Source organism: Aythya ferina, assembly GCF_964211825.1.
Source record: "Aythya ferina genome assembly, chromosome: 1".
Taxonomy (NCBI): Eukaryota; Metazoa; Chordata; class Aves; order Anseriformes; family Anatidae; genus Aythya; species Aythya ferina.
In genome coordinates, this window is record NC_140296.1 from 140337417 (window position 1) to 140364624 (window position 27208).

Genomic DNA, 27208 nt, shown 5'->3' on the forward strand with positions numbered 1-27208 from the left:
TAGTTCAGCATGTTCTTGTATACTTCACTTTGTGCTTAATAGTTGCTGTCCAATGAGAACTAGTCAGTTATCTATAGATTTTAAAATACTGCCTTTTGTTTACTCACTGCATTACAATAGAGTCTCTTTGGATTAAGTGTACATTAATGCAAACAAAAATGGATGTTCAAAATTTTTGGTGACCCAAATAATGATCACCAGCTGACGTTTGGGTGCAGGTGAGGTAGTGCGTACCTGAAAGTGCTGAGAGCTGCATAGGCTGCATTCAAAGTCAAGGATCCTACTGATCATAGTCTCACCTGTTTTTAACCCTAGGTGACATGAGGCAGTCCTTGAAGTCTGCTGTTGCACATTCCCCATTCAGAATTCAAAGCCTTGGAGAAATACTATGAGATGTAGAAAGACTGTCCATTTGGCTTTGCAGTTCTGTAAAAGCAAGCAAGTTGCACAGCTCTTGTCATATCTCTACATTACTCCACTCTGCTATGGGACAAGAAATGATTTTGGATTACCTGATTGGTGTCAAGGGGTATTTCAATTAGAGGAGAAAACATATTTTTTCTAGTGCATACTTTCCAGTGACAACAAAATCTTATTGTATTTTTTGCAGTATTAAACTGAACATGACAATTAGCTTGCTCATCACCCCTGGGTGATGGCAGTATAGATTCCTTCCTTCTTTCCAGGTGGGAAAATTGAACAGTTTTTTTAAAAGCCAGTGAGGCTGGTGTTAGGTCTTAAAATAGCTTCTGATGTAACTTGTTCTCCAATTCTCTTTAAAAATTAATTTTGTTTTCATCTGCCTTGTCTGTCTTCTGCCTATTTTCAAAGTCCGTGTGGTTTTGTTTTTGTTGTTAGTTTCCTATATGGATACTGAATCCAGCCCCCTGCTTATGGTGTCTCCTACTGTTAATGAAAAATAGAAGAGATAATGATCAATTGAGTGAGTGGATGGTGATTTAAATACAAATTTTCGGGAGCAGCATTTTTCTCACATAGATTAAAACACAGTAATTTTTTTTAGGCTCTTGAGTTTGAAAGAAATAGGGTTCCTGTAAAACAGGGTAAATTTTAAAGATAACATACTTTTCAGTTGTTAATGTCTTTCAACCAGCTTCAGTTAAATGTTGAGCATGCCCTGCTGTGAGGAAGGGCACAGAGGTTGCTGTCATACCATACATCTATGTAACTGTGTGGCTTTATGGACAAGTGTTCTGTGTTCTGTGTGTGCATGAAAAGTGAAAACCTGGTCTCTCCTGGGAGATATGCCTGGAATGAGTTCAAATACTTTCCAGGTAGCATGTGTTAATTTAGTACTTCAGTGTATAAATGATGTTGCAAGTTCATTGAAGAGTATTAGGGGAATATTTTTAAATTGCTTCTGAGAATATGAAGAGTCTACTGCCTCGTGAAGTGTTAGCATGTCTTGTTTAAGCCCAAAAACTTGTGATGGTGACATTAGTTTTAAAACATCTTAATCTAAACTCATGAGCTGTTACATATCAGCCTTGTGAAGCTTCATTTGCTGCCATTCGTGCACATTACTTGATCTAGATGAAACTAAAGACCTTTCTTAATTGGGAAGTTTGAAAAGTTAATCAGCATCATTGGAATACCTTATGTTAATTTTTTGTTTTAAAAGAAAAACTGTTAAGCTTGCAAGTAAGATGTGGATAGTTGGTTAAGCCAGTTTCATTTGATTAACTTGCAGCAACAAGTAGTAATTTAACCATGAGTTCACTCATCTTTTGGCCAGATTAAGAGGAAATTTTTATCTGAAACAAAAACAACAGTTACAGACATATTCTTGTTCATTTTTAGATGTCTCTGCCATCTTTACTGTCTTCATTTTTTATTTTTAAATTCTTCTTATTTATTGATGTTTCTACAAGCACTTCACTACAAGAAAATATTCAGAAGTAATTCGTCAGTTAAAGTGATAGCTTGTTTTTCACCTGAAAGGAAAAAATGTATGTTCAAATTTCATGAACCTTTTGACAGGTAGTGTCTTCTGGGTAGTGGGAACCTTACTCTCATGGCATCTGGAAATAAGCACTCTTTGCACACTTTCTTGCTGAGTTTTCTGCTGATCTATCTAAAAGTGCACAAAAGTATTAATATCATTTATAAGTTCTCCTTTTGAAAGTCAGATTGATGGCAAGCTGACTTTCAAATCAATGTCTGGAGTGCCCTCTTTTGAAATCTAATGATCTAGTTTGTAGTGTGCTGTATCAACAAATAGAAGGAAATAATGAAAAAAAAAAAAAAAAACAAACAGAGAGTGTGAGGAAGAGATATAAAGCTATGGTGTCTTTGCTATCTCAGTTGTATTCACTAGTTAGTGGTTCCAAACATTTTTATTTATTTATTTATTTAAATATAATAAAACCCGAGGAAATTATTTTACATCTCTCTGCAGGTGGAGATATTGAGAGCACTGTTGCAGCCATGTTGAAATAGGATTTGTACCCTCTGCTAGTTTGTGTGTCTGTCTGTGTGCTCTGAATTTTGGTGGATATTAAACTCGGATAGAATTTTAGTTTTCAGGTTTCTGTCTTGAAACTGCTCTATAGCTGTTTCTTGAACACTGGAAGGGGGAATTTAGTGATGGTGCTGGGCACAGCAAATGTGTTCCCAGCCTCCTTTCTGTGAGCCCACACAGTTGGATGCTGGCTCCTGGATGCAGTGGATGAGGCATTGAATTAAACTCTGGAGCAGTGTGCCAATGGCACTTCAAAGCTGTGGCCTCTTGAAACAGCTTATTCTTTGGTCCTCTTTATATACTTGAGCTAGACGTAGCATTGGCATTGATTTTTTTTTGTTTGTTTTTATGGTAAATTTTAATTACATTTTTCTACCTCCTTCTACGAATTTCTTCACATGCCATAGCCACTTTCCTTTAGACTGTTCTTCTATATCTCTGGTTGTTTTTGCTTTTTTGTTTTGTTTATTTTGGTGTGTGTGTGTGTATATGTGGTGGGTTTTGTTGTGTGGCTTTTATTTTATACAAGATACTGGTCTTCCAACACTCTGATGCTTTCTGTAAGGTCTGCATAATTATCCTGACCTTAGTAATTAATACTTACCATGCTTTAGATGGGGTGGTTAATTCTCTAATTAAAAATATCAGTTAGTCATGGGTTTAATGCTTGCATATTTATTAACATTCCTTTGTAACAACAGAGATTTTAAGTCTATGAAGCTTTTGTATCTGTAAAACTGTTTTATTTTCTTTCAGTAGGGGTAATTATAAATCATGGCCCAGACCTGAGTGAAACGAATGGAAATAGGTTACCATGTCTGAATAAGAACCTGTTTTCAAGCAGGTTCTCTATTAGTGTGTCCATACAAAGAGCTAAATCTGTGAACAGGATCTATCTGAAGTTTATTCATTCAGTTTTTGCTTTTTAGCTTCATGTCTCTCCTTCCTCCAAATAGAAGATCCCTATCTTAAGTATATTGTCAGAATATTTTCTTGACAGTGAATCACTGTAAAATACCATAAAAACAAAAAGAAAATTTATGGGACACTTTCTATATTGTTAGTTTTCCCAGCAGAAAACTTCTCTTTCAGCTAGCAATTCTTGCTCTGTAGCCTTGTCTTGTATTAACATATCCTGTCTCCTATGTTGACTGATAATTAAGTCTCAGAATTTTCTTAATAAATTTATCCTGTCTATTCTGCTGACAAGAATACTCCTGATGAATTTAATATGCTCCTACTGAAGGACTGAGGGAAAAATATTAAATATCAGAAAGTGTGAATAATAACCGAAGCACTTTTTTCAAATTGAAAAATCAGTGTTGATTGAACTCACTTGCTGCCCTGTTGTGTGGAGGTGAATACATTTATAAATCTCTCCTGCATGGTGCTATGTCTCCTGTCACACGGTGTCATCTCCCTCCTGGCCAGAGCCATAGTCATTCATAGGTCACCGTCACTAGATTCTTGAAATGCTCATACCCCTCTGTTCCCTGGTCTCAGTGGGCAGATAATATTCTATCTGTTCAGCTTTCTGTAAGGACCAAAATTCAGGGTGGGGGGAATGTCCACTCATTTCTTTAGCAGGAAACCCATTTAGCTACATTACATCCAGTAGAAGGGCTGATTGGGAATGCGCTGAAATCTAAGCTCAGGATACAACTCAATGTAGATTTGTAAGACATAATGTAGCATAATGCCAATGGCCATGCTGGACAACTGGTCTAGATTCGGAGAAGACCTGAAAGTAACAACTTTTTCAAAATGAATTTATTGTGGTTATTGTACTTAACATGTTTACTTGAAGTTCTGATGCTCAGACATGGGTGTATACCAGAGCACCTGTTCTTTCTGAAAAAAGCTTCAACCTCCCTCCCCATCCATCATTAATAAAGAGTGGCTTGAAAGAGGCAAAAGGGACAACAGCCAGAGCAATGGTGAAAGAAGGCCAAGTCTTTTGTCTTGAAATTGCATCACTTGTCAGGTCTAGCTTTCAAATTTGTGTGTTATGTTTACCATCATCTTTTTACTGTTCTTTCAATGCTCTAGTCCCCTTAACAGGAAATGGAAAACATTATACTTTGAACCTGCTGCCAGAGAAATTCTGATATCAATGTGAAGAGGATGGAAAATCCCCAATGATCATTTCTGAAGCAATACCTACTTGAATGCATATGTGTGCATCTTGATGTTTGTCTAAAGGCAGGATGCTGAACAGAGTGCAGAAGGCATATTTGCTCTTGGTTGTTGTCTGAAACGAGTCTTGAAGTAGAGGGCAGTGGCAACATTTCATTTGAGACCATCTGTGACTTCCAGCAGGACTTTCCCATTCATAAAATCTGTGGTTGTGGTGAAGATAGAGAAGAAGAAGTTACACACAAGAGGCCAAGACACCGATACAAAAGTACACAAAGAATAAGTGAAGAAGTGACCTTAGTGTAGAGGTACAAGGGGATTAAAAAGTACCAGTTATCATGTAGGAGTAACATGGGTTTGAAGGAAGGCACATGTGGGTGAAGAGGGTGAATCAAGAAGCAGCATGTGAAATATAAGAAATGAAACAGCAAGCAAGTTTGCAAGAACAGCAGCACTGAATGCTGCGGAATAGCAATGCTAGGCATTCTTATTGAAGCTATAGTGAGTTAGAGCATAGTATGGACTCATCTGATATTTTGTTGTTTTTATTGCTCCCTCCCCCCCTCTTCTTTTAAGGGGAAAGGTTGGAGAGACAGGGTCCTTTTCTGACTTTGATACAATGTCAGATCTGCTACAGATAAGGGTTACCTTGTAATGGTCCACTTGCTTTTGTTTGCTGGAGTTACAGTCTGCGCCTGTTATCTAGCTGAGGAAGAATCTGTGTGTTTTTTGGGGCATGTGGTAACAATGGCGTGTGACTAATAACATTTTCTTAATCGGTAGATAATTACTGTTCCAGCCATTCTTGGCTTTCCTCTTCCTTCCCCCGCATCCTCCTCTCTTTAACCCTCCCGGCTCCTTGCATAATGTCTAAAAACCCCACACCACTCAGCTGTTTCTTTATTATTTTATTTTATTTTATTTTATTTTATTTTATTTTATTTTATTTTATTTTATTTTATTTTATTTTATTTTATTTTATTTTATTTTATTTTATTTTCCATTTGATATTGTGATCTATCACTGGTGAGACTGATTGATTCAGGATGAGTGGAAAGAGCACCAGGGTCTTGTATATCTCATTTTCTATAATGAGATAGTTCTGCCCTTCTAGAAAAGGGATTTTTAAAATAAATTGAGGGATTTTGTTTCCTTCAAACTCCTACTAGGAAATTAAATGGCAGGATGTGTGAGTTGTATATGTATCAGCTTGTTCTTGCACACAAATTATATTGCCTTCATTAGGATGCTGTGCTGTAAGGTGGGGAAGGTAAGGAGTATTTTAGGATTTGGGCATATTTTTAATGAATATTTATGACAAATGAAATCATCTTGTATACCACTGCTGTACTGCCATATTTGAGGTTAGCCCACTAGTAGCTGTCAACTGAAGAACCAAGTTATATTTTGCTCAGAAATGGTTTGTCATTTACAAACCTTTGTCATTTATGTTGCTGCTTAATGTTGGTATCTTAGAGTCCTGCCAAAAATAAAGCTGATGGCACTGGTGAAGTCCTGGGTGGATTCTTTTTCTTCAGTCTCAGATCCTGCCAGAAATTGATTGTTTTTTGTTTTGTTTTGCATTAAGGAATTTCCTACTTAAAGCTATTTTTCTCATGATATTGATTTTATGTATTTTTTAATATACTTCTACATAAGTATTTTAACATTTATCTCGCTATTTATTATTATTTTTACCTATTTTCTTATGAGTTTTTTCTTCCTAAATTCTTGCTTAGTTTTCCTGTTATAAAATATTTACTGTTCAGAGTAGGCTTTATTTCTTCTCAGGATTCTTAAAAAGGCATGATCGTACTTGGATATATTCACAAGTAAACTGTTGATACTTCAGGTCTACTTGAAGAGGGATTGTACAGTTAATCTTGAATGATGTTTATCTTAAAATCTATGGCACCAGTATATTTTACTGTGAACTGGTGAGCTGAGGTGAAAGGGAAGATTAAGGAGGAAGTGGAGTTTATTAATAGACTCCTGGACGACAAAAGTTTAGCAATGTGCGCTGGTTGACTTTTTCTGTGGGACTGTTTGTAAGAGATGAAAGAGTATTTGAGATGAAAAATACAGCAAAGAAAGATGTATAAGTGCATAGTAAGTGAAGCACTACACTTTGTTATTCTTTTATGTCTGCCTTGTCTCCATTATGCACCTAAGAAAATTTTAGTGTTTTCTTAAAATGTTTTTTTTTTTTTTTCCAGAAATATTTAGACTGAGAGAGATAAAATAGCATGATAATTTTGGTGGAATCATCACTACTGAGGACTAATTATGAATAATGACTGTGAAGGGTTAGATTTTATTCACATTCAGGAGCTTTCTTGAACAAAGTTATGAGAAGTACTGTGTAGGCTCTGGAATTGTGCCATCAAAGTAGTAATCTTGATGTTTCAAAAGCATTTGATTTCCTCTAATGGCATAAGAGATTGGAAATACTGTTGGCTTTACCCAAATCAAATAGAATATGGTGTTTTGTTTGCAAATCAGCTAAAACTCACTAAAAATTTTGTGCTTACTTGGCATAACAAGACTACATCTCCCTCTCCCTTCCCATCTCCCTCTTTGCTTTTTTCCTGAGGCAGACAAAACTTCTAACTTCGGTTTTGCACCATCACTTGATCCCAAATGCAGTTTTAAAGCTTTTTGTATTAATGCTAAGTGGTGTTACACTTCACAGCGAGCAAGTATTTAATCAAGGTATTTTCTTCTGATGTGAAAATTTTCTGTTCAAGGTCATTGTTGCTATAAAACTTGCAGTGCATTATGCTAATTTCAAAGACTGAAGCTTTGACTTTTAAGATATTACTTTGCTTCTACTTAAAATGTTTCACCACTATCATAAACTTAAGTGGAGTAAAAGTAACAAATTGTTATGTTGCAACTAATGTTGCTGATTAAGAAGAAAAATTATGTCAGAGAAGCAAAATAATTTTGATTTTAAAAAATGTGTTTGTTTGTTTCCAGATAACTTTAAAATGAATTGTTGAGGAATTTGTGATCTGAAAAATCACAGGTGGTAAATGGGTATAGAGAATAAAGTAAGAGTCATCTTAATAAAAGTATGCGTGGAAAGTATATGAAAAGAGGGATACTGAAAGATAATGGACATAATTTGTGGAAGTTTTATGATCCACTCACTCTTAGGAAGCTAATCCTACTGTAAATTGTTAAGCAGTGTATCAAAATTGAGCAGTGTTTGCAGATGATAAGAATTAATAGTGAATATGAAGTGTCAAAGAGCTTAATAACAGTGTGATCTAGAGAACAGCAGTTGTGAGTGGCTGTGGTCCATGTGTGTATTAGAATGGCACAAGGAGCGCACAACGACCTGGCACATCCTGCTGTATAAATGAATATTTCTGTTCTTTCAAGTCATGGGTCAATTCTAGGATGCTTCCAAAAGATTGTAATTGCTCATGAATTGAACAGTGCTCAGCATGGGGAGCGATTTGTTTTAGACAGCTGTCAAGTATTGCATTGTGTGAAAAGTGGCCTAAGAGCAGCCAAACATGCTACCAAATTAGGTATGTGATATGTTATTGGTGATACACAGGAGAGCTGGAGGTAAAATACACGTCTGTCAGTAAAGATCTTTTGCAAGGAGCAATCAAAGATTTAAAAGGAAAAAAAAAAAAAAAAAGAAAAAGATTATAAAGTATGTGCTTGCAGTAGGGGACATAGCACACTTCCACATGGTGACAGTCGGCATCTAATCAATATAGCTCTGTTCTAGTTAGCTTTGCTAACTGCATCTCAGGTAAGAGATTTTGGGTAAGAAAGATATAAAAATGACTCTGCTGAGTGCAGAAGACTCAACCCAGCTTTTAGGTCTTGAAATAGCAGAAGGCTTTGGAGCTGAGGACAGAATTCATTTTAGATTTGTGTTTCTGCACGAAAAAGGAAGGGAGCATAACACATACAAAGTGCAGTATGCACTATAGATCAATTGGCTGCTGCTTCATTGTAAAGCAGGAAGAGAACAGTTAAATTAAGCAGTAGGCTGACAGTGATTCAGAAAATAAGCTGCTTGTAAAATGGCTTTAGTACAACAAAGCAGGTTGTGCTTACTTTTGGAAATGGAACATCTGTTGGATACAAATTTTATCTGACATACTTTTGAATATTTTGTGGAATTAAAATAGTTTATTCTAAGTTGAAATAGTTTTTTCTATTTAATGACTCTGGATTCTAGATAATTAATCAAATATGTACTTTATATACACATATGGAAGAATATTTGCTTATGGTAAATTCAAATAGTGATTTATTAATTGTAATATGAAAATCGTTTACCAGAGTCAATTTTAATTTCAATAGCATGATAATAAAGGGGCAAATTCTTTTAACTCTTTCATCATAGCTTTCTCAGGATTGCTATTATATAAGAGCTTCATTTGGCACACTAAACTTTCAGGAAATTACATGCTGCTAAAAAATATATATATATTTTTTTCAGTCCCAAAATAACTAACCTTGCAAGTTTCCTCCTGTGTAAACAATTGTGTTTTGTTTTGATAATGCATTTTTCTAAAAATTCAGCTGATACATTTTATAGAAGAAATATGTATCAAAAATTCATTTCTAAAGTTGCTTTCAAATAAATGAATTGTGGTTTAAACTCAAGCATGCTTGATTATTAAAGTTGCCATTTGAAACATCTTGTCCACTTCTGCAGCAGATGTTCTTTGCTTAGTTAGCCTTTTATTTTACAAGTTTTTCCTAAAGACTAGTCTAATGGCTTAGTTCACCAAATTATAAATTATTTGAAGCAAAACCTATCAAATTTCAACTGGGGGAAGTTCTGTAATAGGTCTTTAAGGTATTGCCACAATACAAGTAATAACAATTGAGCTTGTGGATGCAATTCCTTTCCCATTTCAACCGTAACTTTTTCATTAGGTTTGTATTGCATCTGTATTAAACCTTCATCTTTTTTAGAGACTTCAATTCATTTGCTGCTGTTTCTTTTCGCAGATCACTTCCCTCAGTAAGTGACAGTAAGAATGAATGGACATATATCAAATACCCCTCCTGGTGGATATGGAAGTTATTCTCCTCAAATCAAGTAAGGTTATGCCTTTGATTTTCCTTCTATGGACAAAAAAATAGTTTTGTGCTTTTTCCTTACTCTTTCATTTCAGATGGAGCCATGATTATTAGAGTTCATTGGAATAATACAAAGGCAATTTCTGTGAAAGAGTGTTACAGCTTCCCAACTATGTTACCAAACTGATAGGTATTATCTGACTGATTTTTCTATCAGTGTAAGGGTAAAGTTGTATTAAGGAATGTAGTCATCTGGCATAGAAAAATAAATTGCTGTAGCCACAATATAATTCATACATGACTCAGAGAGGTCTTTGTATGCCTGAGCTGTTTAAGGCTAGCTCTGAGTGAATGCATTTTTGTGCATCAAAGATGAGGCTGCTCTTCCCATCTGTGAGAAAATACCATTTCCTGGTAAACAGAACTGAGAAACTGTTGCTTTCCTTGAAAGTGTTACCTTTTCTGAGATAGGAGGATGTTCCTTGTGTCAGAAGCATGGCACTAGACTTCATTCACACCACTAATGAGAACTGGCCTAATCTGATGCAAAAGAACATGTATTTCTGTATGGAGCAGGGCATCTGTGCTATCATCTGCTTCTTATATTGTTGTCCCTTTACAAGGAGTTTGTATATGAATCATTATTGCTGTTACACTAGAAGGAAGTTGGATTGTCTTTTAATTTGTTGTAGGCAGCGATATGCCTTTTATTTTTTATGAAAACCACATAAAACTGTTAAAAACAATTAACACTTGTGTACATAGGCAAAAGGCAAAATCCTACTAAGTCTTTGGCGTAGTCTTCATTATTATTCCTTCATAGTAATTACTCTTACCTTATGGTAGCGTTTATATGTATACCATACCCCCCCGTGCATGATGTTGTATTAATGCAACAAAAAATAGCACATAAAGGCTTCCAGCCTAAGAGAAATACACTTCATTATATTCATGATGCAGAACCAGTATCCAGTAGCATTACCTCTGTTAGCAATGTTGTAGGTGTGTATAGCCCTACATAATGGAAGGGTTTTATTCAATGCCTGTGTCTTTGTAGCAAATATATCTATTCAGAAGTTAACCAGAAATGTTTTTTCCTTCCAGTGGCTATGGCTCACCAACATTTGGTCAGGCAGAGAGGGAGCAGAATTCAAGAACAAGTGCAAAGGCTCTTTATGGTAAGATGGCATAAAGTCACTGAACTTCTATGTTAGAATTGTTATTTAAACATTGATTGTGATGTCTTGGTATATATTTTATTTATGTCTTTTGTATAGTATGTATACAAAACTGAAATGTGTATGTATATGTTTATAGGTATGTATATTATGTATCTGTCAATATGTATTAACAAAATAAAAGAATTAAGTGATTTTATTCTTACTAAAGTGATAGTTTTCAACAGTGATTTCTGCATCCTGTGTATGTTCACTCGACATACTAATTATGCGTGCTGACAGAAAGAGTAGGTGGTAACAAACCAGCAAGAGACATTCTGATGATTATTTCATCTGCAGATTATTTTTTTGGCATGCATTTCACTATTTTCATTTTATATCATCCTAATCATTTTTCAAAAGTGCATGTTTTGCATGATGTGTCAGTAGTAGCAAGTATTTTAGCCATGTCCTTTAATCTTTTAAAATGATACCTGTATGAGGTTTTTCATGTCAAACATCATGGAATATTTGTATGTAAGTAGAATATGGGGACAAGTGAGTAAATTTGAAACATATAACAGTAAACGGCCTTTTACTTCTGAAATAATTTAATTCAAGTATTAATTGAAAATACTTACTGTTTAACTACTGTGTTACAGGTGGCTACTATAAAATGAGTTGTTGATTTTGTTTTACTGTCATTGCTAGTAGATAGATCAAAAAATTGCAGTAGTAATTGACAAGAACTGAATGAAGTAGAAGATTCAGTTATCCTGGAGATTCAAGTAAAGATACATTTCCACAACCTTTAGAGAGGGGTTTGTACATTTTACTGTTTCTGCTCAGTTTTATATACATAAACTAGGCTGTCAGTATCACCAACTGTATGAGCTGGAGTAAACAAGAAAAATACCTAAAACCTTCCTCAAATTCTAGGCACTTATATGTTACTTTTAGGAATCATGTTACCATTCTGCTGCATCTGTCATGTGTCTTCAATGTTTTTTCCGTTGTCATGCTTAGGAATTTTGTGCATTCTGTCCCATTGTGCATTCTGTGGGAAGCAGTTAAATATAAAATATTTTATTATTAATTTATAATTAATAGCTAATGTATGTGTTTTGTTTGACCCGTGAGACTGAAAGACTATGAGCAGATTGAAGGCTCTGATTTTTTTTTATGTATATGTATACTTCATGCAACTATACCAGTTATGTAAATACTTCAAGCCTATGTATTTAATAGATTCACTTATAGATATCTAAATGGTTTTAGTGGAACTAACATGGACCACATTGTGTTTTTTTGTTTTGTTTTGTTTTGTTTTATGAAAGCTGGCAATGTAATGCTAGCAGCAAATTTTGTTCATGACAAACTTCCTTTTCTGGAAGTCATTTTCTGAATGTTATTTGGACTAAAGTGCACCTATCCATGGATATCAACAGGTAGAAATGGTACCTGAGTTCCTAAGTCACCACTAAATCTTGAATGCAATTTTTTCCAGTCACAGTGAAGATCTTAAAACATCTATCTATCTATCTATCTATCTATCTATCTATCTATCTATCTATCTATTTACTTATCTACATATGTATATATATACATCATGGCATGAAGCTTAACTGTTGAGTCCCAGTGCTTATTTTGGTAAGGTCATTCATGATTATTCAGTCCTTCAGTCTTCAGGAAGAAGGCTGACTGCACTGCTGATTGGGAAAAGAGGCTGGAGTTTTATTTGTGTTACAGACAGTTTGGTTAAAAAACAGACTGCAGCCATTGCTATCTCTGATGTGGTTACCTGATAGCAAAAACTTGTTTGCAACTGCCTTTTCCTGTGTCAAATAATCTCTGTTTTGACGCATTTCCTGCCTGAAATGAAATGTTTTCTATTTGCATGATAAATGTCTCCCTGACCTAAGAGAAAGGATGCCCTCTACACATTCTTAGGGTTTTTATTTCATTATTCAATTCCTCATCTCTCCATCTGAAATGGGTTTTGGCTCGTACTGTCATCTGTTGTTCTAGCATTAGCTTCTCCATCTGTCTTCTGCTGTTCAGCACACAGGGAGACGTGCAGCATCGGTTGGATCCAATAGCCAGTGCTGCACTGGGAGTTTGCCAGTGAGTGACAAATTGCGGAGCAGCCCCCTTTCCCAGCAGTCATAAGCTAGTGTTTCACTCCAAATCGTTGGACTGTTATTCAGTACAGAATTGGAAGATTTTATGAAAGTAACTCTATCAGAAAAGACCAGGTGTTTTATATATTGTGTTTATATTCCCATGGCCGTGATTAGGTGCTAGCAATGAAATTGCATGTGTATCTTTGTATTGCTCAAATACCTCATTCAGAGTAAGAAATGTAGTGTAATAGGGGTCTGTTAAAATAAGCCAGCTGTGTAACATTCTTGTGTTATTTGATACTCAAATGAATTAAACTAACAATTGACTTCTAAACAATACACCTTCTCTGATAGCTAGCTGCATGTAGCCATCAGGGAGAATGATAGCAAGAGTTTCTGAAAGTGATAGTGTTTACTCCTCTGATACTGACATTTGTTTTTAAATCAAGTTTTGACCTTTCTCCTTGGAGGTGTAGATCACAACTCCTGCACTTTGCTCTGAGTCTCAGTTTTCTCCAGCTGCTGCAATATATTCTTAAAGGGGTATCAGCAATCAGTCCAATGCAACCATAAATTTACAGTAGTACTAAGTATTGTGGTTTTCTGCTTGTCAATGTGTGGTAATAATTTACAGTTGTATCAGGATTTGTAGGGTAGTTTGTGAGACACTTAATCCATCTCCATGTGGATTGCTATCTAATTTCAGAGCTTTGTCTCTTTTTATACTATATAGACATTTTCCAGTTTCCCTATGGAAGGGTAAGGTAGGATTCACTGTTATCCTCCTTTGCACTATCATAACTGGAGTGCTGATAACTTTTATTACATCTTTGATGCAATTATCGGGGGAAGTCTTGGCACAGGAACTCTTCATTTCTGTTCTAGGCTCTAGGCACTGAAAATTTGTTTGTACCTAAACATAGCATAGCCCTAACCAGCACCACTTGTGCTTTGAGTTATCCATGAAGACCCAGCCACTGGACTTTTATATTTGGAAAGAATTACTTAGATAAAGAATCTACCTAGATAATCTACCTAGATAAAGAATTGGATTTGTTTTAGAATCACAGAATATCTCAAGGTGGAAGGGACCCACAAGGATCACATCCAAATCCTGGCTTTGCACAGGACCACCCAAAAACCAGACCCTATGTCTGAGAGTGTTGTCCAAATGCTTCTTGAAATACAGCAGGCTCAGTGCTGTGACCACTGCCGTGGGGAGCCTGTCCCAGTGTCCACCACCCTCTCAATGAAGAGCCTTCTGATACCTTGCTGTGATTTTTCTGTGCTCTTTCTACTGGACAATGACAGTCAGACTGCGGTAGAATTTATTAAGCAACTTTCTGATTTGCCATTTAGCTGCAGTCTCTTCCAGTGGAAAAATGGGTGAGAGGATTCTATGTATGTCAGGTTCTGTACATAGCTCTGCCTCAAATGACCTTGGGCAAAGCTGGTATTTTTGTCTGAAACCATGGAGTAGTTACCTTTCCAAAGTATGAAATGGCCAGAAATAACTAGGGAGAGCACAAAGTTTTGTTGTAATGAGGGCAATAATGAGTCTGTGTAGGGTACTGCCTATTGTATTTTTGGCTTGTCCAAAAGCCTTTCGTTGAGAGTTTTTTCATTTGTTTTTGTTATCTTGTGTTTCTGTGGCTGCTTCCAAGTTTAGTATGAAGTCAGCACCCTTTCACATCTTTTTAAAACCATAAATGTGGTCCATCCCTGGTGATTGGTAAATGCAGTAAGTTCACAAAGACTAGAAGAGCCATAGCATCACTCCACATCAGAAAGAGGCAGGAATATTGCTTTCTGTGGATCAATATTTGTGTTCCTTTGAAAAGCTTAGTAACTAGTAGATCTTATAGTCAGGGCCTATAAGTGAAAAGCTGTTCTGCTTTTAAGTTTATTGTGCTTGCCTTGTGAGAGATTTTATTTTGCTCAGATTCCTCCAGGTTGCTTTTGCTGTATATAATTGTGATTAAGAATTTGGTGTCTTCTGTTGTGATTCTTTTTATCTCTGTTTTCATGCTTTCTTTTATCAGAGGAAAATATTTTAGATAAATTGTGTGCAGTGCATCAGCTAAGTTTGAACTTACTGTGCTATGAAGGCTGCACTGTTTTACATATTGGATGTAAGAGCTGTAATAAATAGAATAAACAGGAAAAAAAAAGAAAAAAAAAGAAAAAAAGAAAAAAAGTTGTGATTGTTTTATTCATCATATCTCAAAGCCTCTGTTGTAGAATATCACTTTAACTGCAATAATTCTCTTCATGCTTGAAGGGACCCATGAGAGGCTGAGATTGATTGGGAGGATTAGGAGAGTGAAATGGAACATATAAAACATTTATTTTTTTTTCACTGTAAAGACTTGAACCCAGCCAGCACCTAAGGACTTACCCTGAGTGAGTTGCTTCGTCACTACCCCTCTCTCACTGCACAGTGAGATTGAGGAGAGAATAGAAAGAGCAAAAGCAAGGAAAAAGCTCATGGATTAATATAAAGATAGTTTGATAAATGAGAGGAAAAAGAACTAAAAACAAACAAATGAAATAAAAAAGAGCAATGCAAAGGCATTTTGTATAACATACTACATACCAGCCTCCAACAGGCAGATCAATGTCCAGCCAGTCTCTGAGCATTAGATACTTTGGAAAGACTACCCCTCAGTTTTATTATTGAGCATGGGTTTATTGCTGAGCATTACTTTATATGCTATGGGCTTCTGGTCAGTTTGGGTCACTTGTGCCCCCTCCCAGCCTCTTTTGGACCATCAGTCAACTTGCTGGGGGCAGAGAGAAAAATGGAGAAATCCTTGTTGCTGTGCAAATGCTGCTCAGCAATAGGTAAAACCTAGGTGTGTTATCAACACAATTTTAGTCACAAATCCAAAACACAGCACCACACAAGCTGCTGTGAAAAATTAACTCCATTCCAGCCAGACCCAGTACATTCAGTAAGTCAGCAAATTCATGAAAATTAGTCATGCTTATTTTAAATAGTAGGGGATGAGTTATTAGCATTTGAATATCATGTTATAAGTTCCTTTCTGAGGGCAAGGTGAGAACTTGCAGAGGTTTTTTAACCTCTAAACAAAGGTTAAAGAAAAACTTCTTTAGAAGCAACTGAAGAATTTTACTGATGCTAGGTTACTTATTAGAAGTTGTATTTTGAAGGGTGTATGATTCAGGATGGATGAGTTACCCATAACATCTACCTCCACCTCCTTTGTGTCAATGTTGACAACATTCACAGCTACTACAGGCTAGTTTTTACCTCATTCAAAGCTAGAAAAATGTTGCAGCACTGAACAGCAATTAAGTGCCTGTGAGGTGTTTCCCCACACACACACTTGTGTATGTGTGCGTGTACATGTTGGTTTGTATCTGCAACAAGACTTGGAAGCCTCCTCAGGTTTAGTTTGCATGCTTTACTTAGAGTTTAGGTTGCACTGCTTTCCTGGGCTCTGGAGTCTGAAAGTCTGTAAGTGACATGTTGCTGTGTTTTTAGAAGAAGGGCTTGTTGGACGGACATCAAAGGGTAACTCACATCTCTAACAGGTTCTAATAAACATTCTGCCAGCATAAGTGTGTTTAAAATAGAAACGGGTAAATAGGAGCTGTTGCTGAACTCAAAGACTGTCAGTTATGGTTAGTATACTTTTTATTTGTTAACACAGACACTGACTGACTTTTGCTAATTCAAGTTCTGTTGAAGTTCTTGTTACTGTCCTGTTGTAATTAAGAATGCAGAACTTCGGGGGGTCTCCTTTGCTCTCAGACACAGGTGGTCATAGCTTTTATTATAGAATCATAGAATCATAGAATATCCTGAGTTGGAAGGGACCCTTAAGGATCATCAAGTCCAACTCTTGACACCGCACAGGTCTACCCAAAAGTTCAGACCATGTGCCTAAGTGCACAGTCCAATCTCTTCTTAAATTCAGACAGGCTCGGTGCAGTGACCACTTCCCTGGGGAGCCTGTTCCAGTGTGCAACCACCCTCTCTGTGAAGAACCCCCTCCTGACGTCCAGCCTAAATTTCCCCTGCCTCAGCTTAACCCCGTTCCCGTGGGTCCTGTCACTAATGTTAATGGAGAAGAGGTCTCCTGCCTCTCGACACCCCCTTACGAGGAAGTTGTAGACTGTGATGAGGTCTCCCCTCATTATCAGAAAGCTCTCTTTCTTAATACAAACACTATTATTCTCACCGTAACATAGTGTGTTAAAAACCTTGTCATCTTGTCCATTGTGAGTGCTGTGCTGTTCTGTGGAAGAGGATGTGTTAATCAGTGCTCCAAGTGTTCTTGGATATCCTAATGCAAAACAAAATTTCTATGAATCAGAGCAAGGAATCTCTTGCAAAAGTCATTCTCTGTTTTTTAATTTATTTGGAGCCTTTACTTACACCGGGATGTCTTTATTTAAAAACACTCCAACTGTTATTGTTTGCAATATTTTTAATCCTTACAGTGGTTGTAAGATTTTGTATCCTTGTGTAATTTGATATCATTAGAAATAATGCTATTTTTTCACCTAATAATAGTAATAATAATCAAAGTTGAATATTTGATGTGTTGTTAATTGAAACTTTTTTAAAGGGTATTTTCTTTCTTACTAGACAGTGTTTGACTATCATTTACAGTCCATTAAAGAGGGTTGTTAACTGATCCCCTTGGAGATGCAAAACATTCTGTTGAGTTAAACTAGATACTATTTTTTTTAATTCCCTTGTTTTGTTAGGAACAGATGGACTTTACTTCTTCAGATCATCATCCAAACAAAAAAAGAAAGGTAGCAAGTCAGACAGTACTGCTTCACTGACTGTTTTTTTTTTTTGGGATGTGCATGTGTGTGTCTGTTATCCTTAAAAGCATAACAACCAAACAAGATGCCTTAAATAACATGCTGCAAAAGCAGAAATATTAGTTACAATTGGAATCAGTGCAGATCCTCTGTGCTGGGATTTCAGATATGGGGTGATGAAATTAAGACATCTGTTTTTTAACAATTCACACACCTAATTAAAAATTCTGATAATCCATGGCATTCTTCAATTTGGTGTTTGCATTGTGGACTCCTCTTGCTAAACCAAGCTGAGTAGCTGTGATAAGGGAGCAGGATAGCTCTTCTGTATGAGCAGTGTTTGTCATTGAGGAAGGGGCCCATCAAGCCAGGGAGGGGTTTCAAAAGCTGTGTTATCTTTCATGAAATTCATTGAGGATTGGAGAGGTAATGGGTGTGATTCTAAAACGTGACAAAATCCTTCCAGACATTACATCTGCACTTCTTTCCTTGTCAATACCTGAAATTCCTGTGTGAAGGAATCCAGGTCACAGACAAGCTTTTTGCAGTGTTGCTTTTATGGCATCCTCACTACAGGTCTCTGTACGTCACAGATCATGTGTTTGGTAGTAGGTAGCATTTTTAATTTTGCAAAAAGGAACTTATCTCTCGTGGTGACAGAATCACACGCTCTTATTTTTGCCCCAGCTACTCTAAATGGGTGTGATGAAATGAATGTAACTTCAGTTACATATATTTTATTCCAAACACAATCAAACTGCCTATTTTACTTGAAGATCAGAAATGTGTTTTGTTTTGTTTTGTTTTGTTTTGTTTTGTTTTGTTTTGTTTTGTTTTGTTTTGTTTTAAATGCAGAATTTCCTTGTACTTCTTTTGAAGAAGTCTCCTAGTGACTTTTTAGACGAAAGTCGCAGTGTTTTGGATTGGGCACTTTAGTGGTTATGGAGGTAAAAAATGGACAAACCCTACAAATGTTTCATTCATCTTTTTTTCTAATAAAGTTGAAAAGTTTTTGTTTGTTTGTTTGTTTGTTTTTCAGCATTCATCTTAATTCATTATTTTGTGGTGTGGGTGTGTGTTGTGTCCTCATCTTGCATTTTCCCTTCCCTTTTCCCCTGGTTTGATATTAATCTATTGTATGTAGTTAAAGACAAACAATGTTTCTGATTTTGCAGCATTTTGTTTGTCAGATGAAAAATATTTGTGTTCTGAGATATTTAATTTGTATTTTTTTTGCTGCAGCTTTTGGCTTTTTTTTCCTTCCCTGCTTTCCATGTATTTTTCTACATTAGTAATTCAACAAATTGAATACTCTAGGAAGAGATAAGGAATGACTCAGGTCTTGTTTGTGTGTGACTTTGTTGTTTTCCAGATTTAGTATGAGAAATGTGTTTATATCAGAAAACACTTTTGCTTTCAGGTGCATTCATACAATTATAACAAACCTAGTTACCATGTTGCTACCAAAGTGGTAAGCCAGTGATTTTAATAGTCAGGCTTCCCAGTCAAGTGTTTTCCATCAGAGATCTCCTCCCATCCGGAGACAATGAGACAAGAAAACTGGCTTTTAACATGGATGTAAGTACGATGCTTGTGCTGAACTATGTGAGCATGAAGGTTTTTCTTTTGAATACAGAAATAAAGAGCAGCTCACCTTCTACTTTCACATATATGGCTAGTCTTAAGCATCTTTGAGAAGTATCCAAAACACAGCATGATAAGAATTTGAAGGAATAATTATTCTTTCTTTTCTCCGTCTCTTTAGAACAAAGAAAGAATTATGCACGGGACAGTGCCAGCAGCATATCCGAAACTTCGCAGTATCATGTAGAGGTGAGACAAGGATGTATGACAAGGCAATGTACCAATTACAGCTTTTGGTTACACACAGTGATTTTTGCTTATGTGATTTTTGCTTATGTGATTTTTGAGGATAATATGCTTGAAGACATATGAATCTTCCAAAATATCCTGCCAGCCTGAGGTCACTTCAGAACAGATTACACTGAAATGTATCAAATTCTCTAGCTTTGCCATAACAAGCTGGAATTTTTATGTAGAAGAATGTAAGCAAAGTTGTGTGTAGTTTGGCAAAGGGACAGAGCTTCTCAATGGGATCACAGCTCAGTGTGTTATGCCGTCCTGTCTCTGAACCTGTCTCGTTGCAAGGATGAGGCAGAGCTGAAAAACACTGTGCTGTTGGAGAGGCACACTGACTGATATCTTAAATGAATATATTGATCACTTATAATCAACAGAGGGGCTGGGATATTTAGAAAGAGCTGGGTACTAAGCCCTAAAAGCCTTACTAAGTCTGTTGTGTAGCAGTTTAACAAGTACATTTTGCCTGCACAGTTTCATCCCCAGTGAAAAATGCAAAATACATTGCTTCTTGTCTTAAACTGCTTTTCAGAAATACTGTATGCTGCTGTCATATCTTCTCCAGAAATAGCTATGTTTAAAATGTTCAGCAAAGTAAGCCTGGGTGCCTATACATCATCTGTTAGGCACTTTTGGGTGCAGTGCCCCATTCCATAGTTTCTTTGGCATAAACTTTCTCCTACTGCCATCAGAACACTGTCATAGGTTAAGATGAGTCTTGCAAAAACCTTATATTCTCAAGTCCATTTTAGCTGGGTTTTAAATTTAGCTGTAAGTTGTGAAATTGTATGCAGAAGTGCTTCTATCCCATGATCAGCTTCCAAAGAAACATTAATGTTGCTTTTAATTATCTGTCTGTTTTCAGTTTCTACATAACCATTCTCATACTCTACTGGCATAAAGATTAGTACTGGTATTTGAAGTCTAAGCCTTCCTGCACGAGCAGTCAGTAGAGTTTGTTTCACTTTTTAAAACGCTTTGATTATATACAGCTCGTATCTACTCTTCTGTCTGTCATTACTAAGTGTGCTCTTTTCCTGTAACAGAAGAAAACTCACTTGATTCTTTTAAGTTATTTATAAAGTGGGTATGCAGGCATATATTAAAATTGATTCAACTTGAGTGAGTGTATCCAGATCTTTAAAATAAAAAGTGAAGTTAGGGTTATGCCTGGATTAAATTAAATAACTTTATGGGTTGTCTTGCATGTCTGACATGTTGAAGGGAAGTTGTCAAAAATTTAATGATAGAGGAACTAGTTGAAGTGATGTCTGTGAAGTATTGTTTAATTTCTAGACCTTTAATGGAATCTGAAGAATGTTCCAAATTGATGGTGAGCAAAAATAGTTCATATACTACATCTTTACTGTGATCTGCATAAAACAAGCAACTAGCCTGTCTGTAGGGTATCTCATTCAGATGCAAGCCCTTTGTGTTTGCCATGAGTGTGCTAACTGGCAGTTCTGGAGAAGATGAGGATGCTCCAGGTTAGGGTGGTGGTGAAAGAGTGTTGGCAGGCTGTTTCTGGGATGCTACTGCTGGTGCTTCTGAATTCAGCTTGCTAATTGACACAGGTTTTCAATGCTCAATAAAGCTAATTAAATACTCAAGATTCAATTCTAGCCATGATATGTGGAAGATGTTGGAATTTGCCTTAAAATGTAACCAGTACTGTAGTGAGGAAATGACAGGGGATGACAAATAGTGAGTTACAAAAATCATTTAACTTAAAATGACATTACAGACTGAACAACCTTGCCTATAGCGTATTGGTGGGATCTGTCATAAACAAAGCCAATTCTATTCAGGAATTATTTGTATTGCTCTTTCATGACAATTTGAACACTGACATTGCCTATTGATAGGGAGAGTTACAGATTTTTTCTTCATTGTTTGTACCATTCACTAGCACTTAACGACCTTTGTTCTGGACCGAAAAGAGGCGATGATTACAGTAGATGATGGAATAAGGAAGTTGAAATTGCTGGATGCCAAAGGCAAAGTGTGGACTCAAGATATGATTCTTCAAGTGGATGACAAAGCTGTCAGTTTGGTGGACTTAGAATCAAAGGTAAGATCTGTGAGTGGCAGTCTCATTTTCAGAGGGAGAGAGAAGGGAAAAATGATGTATGTAAGGTTTGGTATTTTAATTAGCTTATTATCACTTTCCCTTTTTAACTCATGTAGCTTTTTTTTAATGCTTTTTTTTATATATATTTTTCCCTTTCTTTTGGCAGAATGAACTGGAGAATTTTCCTTTAAGCACAATTCAGCATTGCCAAGCTGTGATGAATGCATGCAATTACAATTCAATTCTTGCATTAGTATGTAAAGAACCAACTCAAAACAAGCCAGATTTGCATCTTTTCCAATGTGATGAGATTAAGGTAAGGTGGTAATGGAGATTTACTGTGACTAATTTGAATGGGGGAAATTTCATGAATTAGCAATTAGAATGGATGAAATCAAATAAATGGATTCATAGTAAATAATTGTGTTCTTTTATTCTTACAAGTATGTTTCAAGGTTAATGCATTTATGATTTGAGCACTATTTTATGTTAGTAAATGCAGCAGGGTTTGTCTTGTAAGAGAGGAGTGAGTTATATATGTAAGCTGAATCTTTAGAGCATGTGCAAATATGTTGTTACTGTAAATATTGATTCTTGGGCTCTGTAGCTGTACATTTAGGTTTGCAAATGAGTAAAACTTTGGAATGTGTATATGTTTTGTGTTCACGCTTCTGAAGAAAGTGGTATAAAATAGTTTGAGTTATCTCAAATATATTTTATAATCTGGAAAGAACTCATTCGGAGTCTTACCTAATCTTTCCCATTTTTCTGCTCTTTTTGCCAATGAACAATTAACCTCCTCTCTGTTTCCACATCTCTGCATCTCTGTCCTGCATGAGAGATAGTAAAATGGAAAATACTACTTGCAAGAGGGGCAAGTAGTATAGCAAGATTATAATATTTTTTTCCAAGCTTTTAGAGTAAATATTTTAATGCATTCAGCAATACTTGTTTATTTCCAGGACTATAAATTTTGATGTGTTAGTTACTCTAGATAATTGGCATTTCTTTTAATTCTAGTCAATAATTTCATGGTTTCATTTTTTCCTTCTTTTTTTTTTTAATTCCTTCTTAGTAATATATATAATTGTCTTTAAACAGCAGATTGGTAATCACATTGTACAACCTTTTGGAAATTGCTACTGTGCTAGAGGTTTGAAGATGACCAATTGTGTTAATTCTAGTTTCACAGAATTTGTTGTTTCATTGAGAAGTTCAGTTTGTAGTTTGCTAAATACTGCAGGGCTCCTCTTTAAAGTCTGTTTAGCCTCCCAGGGTGTAGAGGTGGTTGCTTTCCTTCAGATTTTCATTTTTTGAAGTTTTTCCAGTGTGTACAAATAAAAATACAGAGCGTATAAGCATGACTTGAAGTCTGGGATCCCCGTTTACTTCTGGAACATTATTTGAGTCTGTGACTTTACCCGAGGTTCTATTCCTTTCCCATAAGACTTGGCTCTTCTTGAGATGCTGCCTTTTTACTGCTTTTGATCAGCTGTTACCATGAACCTCAGGAACCTCAGCAACAATAATTTATTCAAAAATATAAAATTATATTTTGGGCATTGTATATTCTCATAAAAAAATGTTAAATAACAAATATCAATAGTGTGATTAGTGAAATTCTTCTGTTATTCCCTCAAGTTTTTCTCCTATTCATTCTTTAACATTGATAGATCTTGGGTACAGTTCATTGTAGTCTGAGAAGTCTGTTAATCCCTTTAGTCACTAAATTCAAGGAAGTTTTCTGGTCCTGGCAGAAGTTACATGTTCCTCTCAAGAAATTTCTTATCCTTCATAAGGGGACCAAGATAGAGGTGGGCCTTGTAGAGTGAGCCATACATGGACACACTGGGGCTTTGACAGCCTGGATAGGAAATTAGTTTGTCAGCTGAAGACATGTAATGGAGCATCCTAAATCCTATGAGAATCCATGACCTATTTAATGCAAGATCTATTAAAATGATGCCTTAGACATGTATCAGAATTTCACTTGTGAGCTGCTGGTGGAGGTAGGTACCTACAGATTAGGAAATGTTCTGAAAAATTCATCTTTTAGTAAACCAAAGAGAAATTGGAGGCTATTGTTACTTCTTAAAGGAGACTGTAATGCTACCAGTTATTTTCCTAATCCTTATGCTGCTGCTATCTATAGTAGTTTTGGTTATGTCCTTCACTAACGTGCTTGACAAAAACAAAAATGATGTACGTGGAGGATAAAATAACTTATGCAATAATTGTTGGCTTGGGATGATTACAGCTATTCAGACAAATTTGGTAGCTAGATGAAACACTCATCTGATGATAATATTTGAGATTGGAACAGTTACAAAAATACCAATTCCCAGACAATTGCATTGTGTGTTTCTTTGTTCCGTTAGCATGAAATAATTTATCCCAGATTTATTTATTTATTTTTAAGTGGGATATGATAAGGGATTCTCTAATCTAAGGATACCTTAAAAAAAGTGTATGATGAAATAATTATTTCATATGTCTCGTTAGTCTAGATGAATATTGATGATTTCTGCTTCTGTCTCTTCAGGCTAGCTTTATTCATGAAGATATAGAAAGTGCAATCAGTGACAGCAAAAGTGGGAAACAAAAGAAGAGACTTGAAACACTGAGGTAAAAATCTAACTTCTTGGCAATATATAGAATCACCAACTCCCCAAGTCTATCTGCTGTTTCATGTTCTTTTTTTGCTAGTTGATAATATACTTCCAAAATCACATGTAGAGGCCTTGATTTAATACTTATCTCATGCTATTTCAATTTATAGCATGACTATTAACTTTCACAATTCCACCTTAGTGACTGGAACATCTGACATAAATGCAGGTTGCCAGAGAATAACATTCCATGTCTCAGTTCCACAGTTGGGTCAAATATACGGGTTATGAAGATGGTGAAGGGTCTAGAGGACAAGATATATGAGGAGTGGCTGAGGTCCCTTGGTTTGCTCAGCCCAGAGCAGAGCAGGCTGAAGGGAGGCCTCATGGTGGCCTGCAGCTTCCTCATGAGGGGAGCAGAGGGGCAGGCGCTGAGCTCTGCTCTCTGGGGACAGTGACAGGACCCAAGGGAACGGCATGGAGCTGGGACTGGAGAGGGTCAGGCTGGGTGTTAGGAAAAGGTTCTGCACTGAGAGGGTGGTCAGGCACTGGAACAGGCTCCCCAGGGCAGTGGTCACGGCACTGAGCCTGCCAGAGCTCAAGAAGCATTTGAACAATGCTGTCAGACATAGGATCTGTTTTTTGGGTGGTCTTGTGTGGGAGCCAGGAGGGTGATAGAGGTTTTGTTTTATTGGTGAATATTTTGCTAACCCCATCATGAAGTGTGTTTCCTATTACGTTTAATATATTTACACACCATGGTCTTGAGTACTGCTAATTTGGTAAGTCCATAGTGTGTTCAACAGCAGAATAGGTCTTTATATAGCCTCCTAGCCTTCTCTGATGAAGCACTAAAAAATAGAATGTTTTTGCTTTAAGTGTCACTTGTGGGCATCCTTTTCTTCCTGTAGGATGATATCCAATGCTGACAGCACCATCCCTCCACCCCCGCGAGCACCTGCCCCTGTGCCACCGGGGACCATCACCCAGGTGGATGTGAGAAGCCGTGTGGCAGCATGGTCTGCATGGGCTACTGAGCAGGGGGAGTGTGAGTATTTCTGCACAGCACAGTGATAAACACTTGTTCTGAGCAGTAGGTGTTTATGATCCTCGGTAATAACAAAAAATAATTCGCAAAGAACACTTTCATGAAGATTACAGGAATTGAATGCACATAGAGAAATGGTTGTACTAGGTCACCCCTCTGTCCTTGCTGAGAGCGGACAGGATTATTCTCCCAGTCCAGTTTGAAACACCCCAAGCCACTGTTGCTTGATCTATGGAAGAGCTGTCTGTCATAATCTGACTTGTCATTTACTTATCATTTCTCTGAATTTCTGTTCAGAAACCTATTTACTTGTGTTTAGTTACATGGTTGTATAGGCTATGAATTTTAACTTGGGCTTTTATGTGAACATAGTAACGCACACATTAATCAGTACTGTCATAATTCTAGTAAATTAATGATGCCCTATTTAGTAATAGGGAAATCATAGGCCAGACATTTCAGATAATTAAAAAATATAATCACTTGGATTATAATCTGACTGGAGATAAACATTATTTATTTATATGTTAATGACTAAAGTAGTTCATGTTTTTAAAACCTTAACCAAGGAATGCTGTAGAATTTCTGATATATTTTTTTCTTTAATCTCTAATGGCAACATTTTTATTTTGATCAGATTCCTTTGAAAAAAATAATCTTTAGAAACAATAAAGCTCCTTCTGTAAAACAGACTAATAATGAAGTAATCTTGGTTAAGGTGAGGGCTGTTTTTTTGTTTTGTGTCGTTTGTTTTTTAATAATAGATACTAAAATTTTATAACTGAAGTCATTAACCATGACATCTTTATTATGTTTGGCTTATGAAGCTATATCACTCAACAAAGCAAACCAACTATGTAAAGAAAACCAAAATGTTCAGAAAAACATGTAATGTCAAGAATGTTTTCACCTTCTAATCTGCAGCATAACACCTACCTTGAGTAATGGCTAGTTTGTTCATTTGTTTGACTTCTCATTTGAAAAAAAAAGTTAGTTTCAGTAGTTTATCAAGTGCTCTGTCAGTGATATGAGTTCCTGTAGATCCCTCTATTCCATTCATGTGGATCTTTTCTAAAATTTGTTTACTAAAATCCTTCTTGTTAACAAAAGCAATATAATATTTATTTACTCAATATACAATGTACAGTATAATATTTATTTATAATATTTAGATTTGTCAAGGTCAGGTATTACAGTACAAGTTCATCAGGTTGTATAGAGTCCTTGTAAAGTGAATGGTACATTTTTTTTTATTTTTTATTTTTTACTGTAGAATGAATGGTTTCAAGCATAAGCTATTTAGGAAGTATTGTTTTTTAATTCTGCATATATGGATGTGTTATTATCCTCTTCCCTTTTCCACAGTTGAAAAACATAGACAATACCATGACCATGAAGAAACGGCAGAGATGATAGCAGCCAGAATTGACAGAGATGTTGTAAGTGATAGTGCTACTACAAGAGATGTTGCTTAATGTCTGTGAAATTTTGCAGCCCTATGTCTTGGGAAGACTTTTTCCACACGGGACATGCAGTTCTAGAGGAAAGCATTCTGGACACCCTATGCTTGTGCAGTAGACTTCTAAATGAATAGACAATTGTTCTTTTTTATTAGTATTTTTTCCTTAAAATGGATGGATGGTTGGATGGATGGATAGGTAGATATTCAGTTTTCTGCTGTGAAAAACTAGAAATATTAATAGTAATTTTGTGAAGACTAAATTCAGAGACTATGTAAGGGTAAACTTTAATTCCATCAATTTTGTGGAACTTAGGCATGTGCAGTATCTAGAACATTAGCAAATTTCTGAAGACAGACGTACCATGCACATGCATA

The 27208-nt window shown here is 36.1% G+C and overlaps 1 protein-coding gene across 8 annotated transcripts in view; it reads left to right on the top strand.

Annotated features, from left to right (window-relative positions):
• The window catches only part of EPS8 (EGFR pathway substrate 8, signaling adaptor), a 132760-nt gene that overhangs the window by 69920 nt on the left and 35632 nt on the right, over positions 1-27208 (top strand). For all 8 annotated transcript variants that reach the window (XR_014694754.1, XM_084525293.1, XM_084525290.1 and 5 more), the window contains 8 exons: positions 9608-9698; positions 10784-10857; positions 19528-19595; positions 21553-21714; positions 21881-22030; positions 24257-24339; positions 25235-25371; positions 26737-26810. Coding sequence is in view for 7 of the 8 variants with exons in the window: in XM_084525293.1 (XP_084381419.1) it covers positions 9637-9698; positions 10784-10857; positions 19528-19595; positions 21553-21714; positions 21881-22030; positions 24257-24339; positions 25235-25371; positions 26737-26810 (810 nt within the window). In the remaining variant the exon portion in view is untranslated. The remainder of the gene's footprint in view (positions 1-9607; positions 9699-10783; positions 10858-19527; positions 19596-21552; positions 21715-21880; positions 22031-24256; positions 24340-25234; positions 25372-26736; positions 26811-27208) is intronic.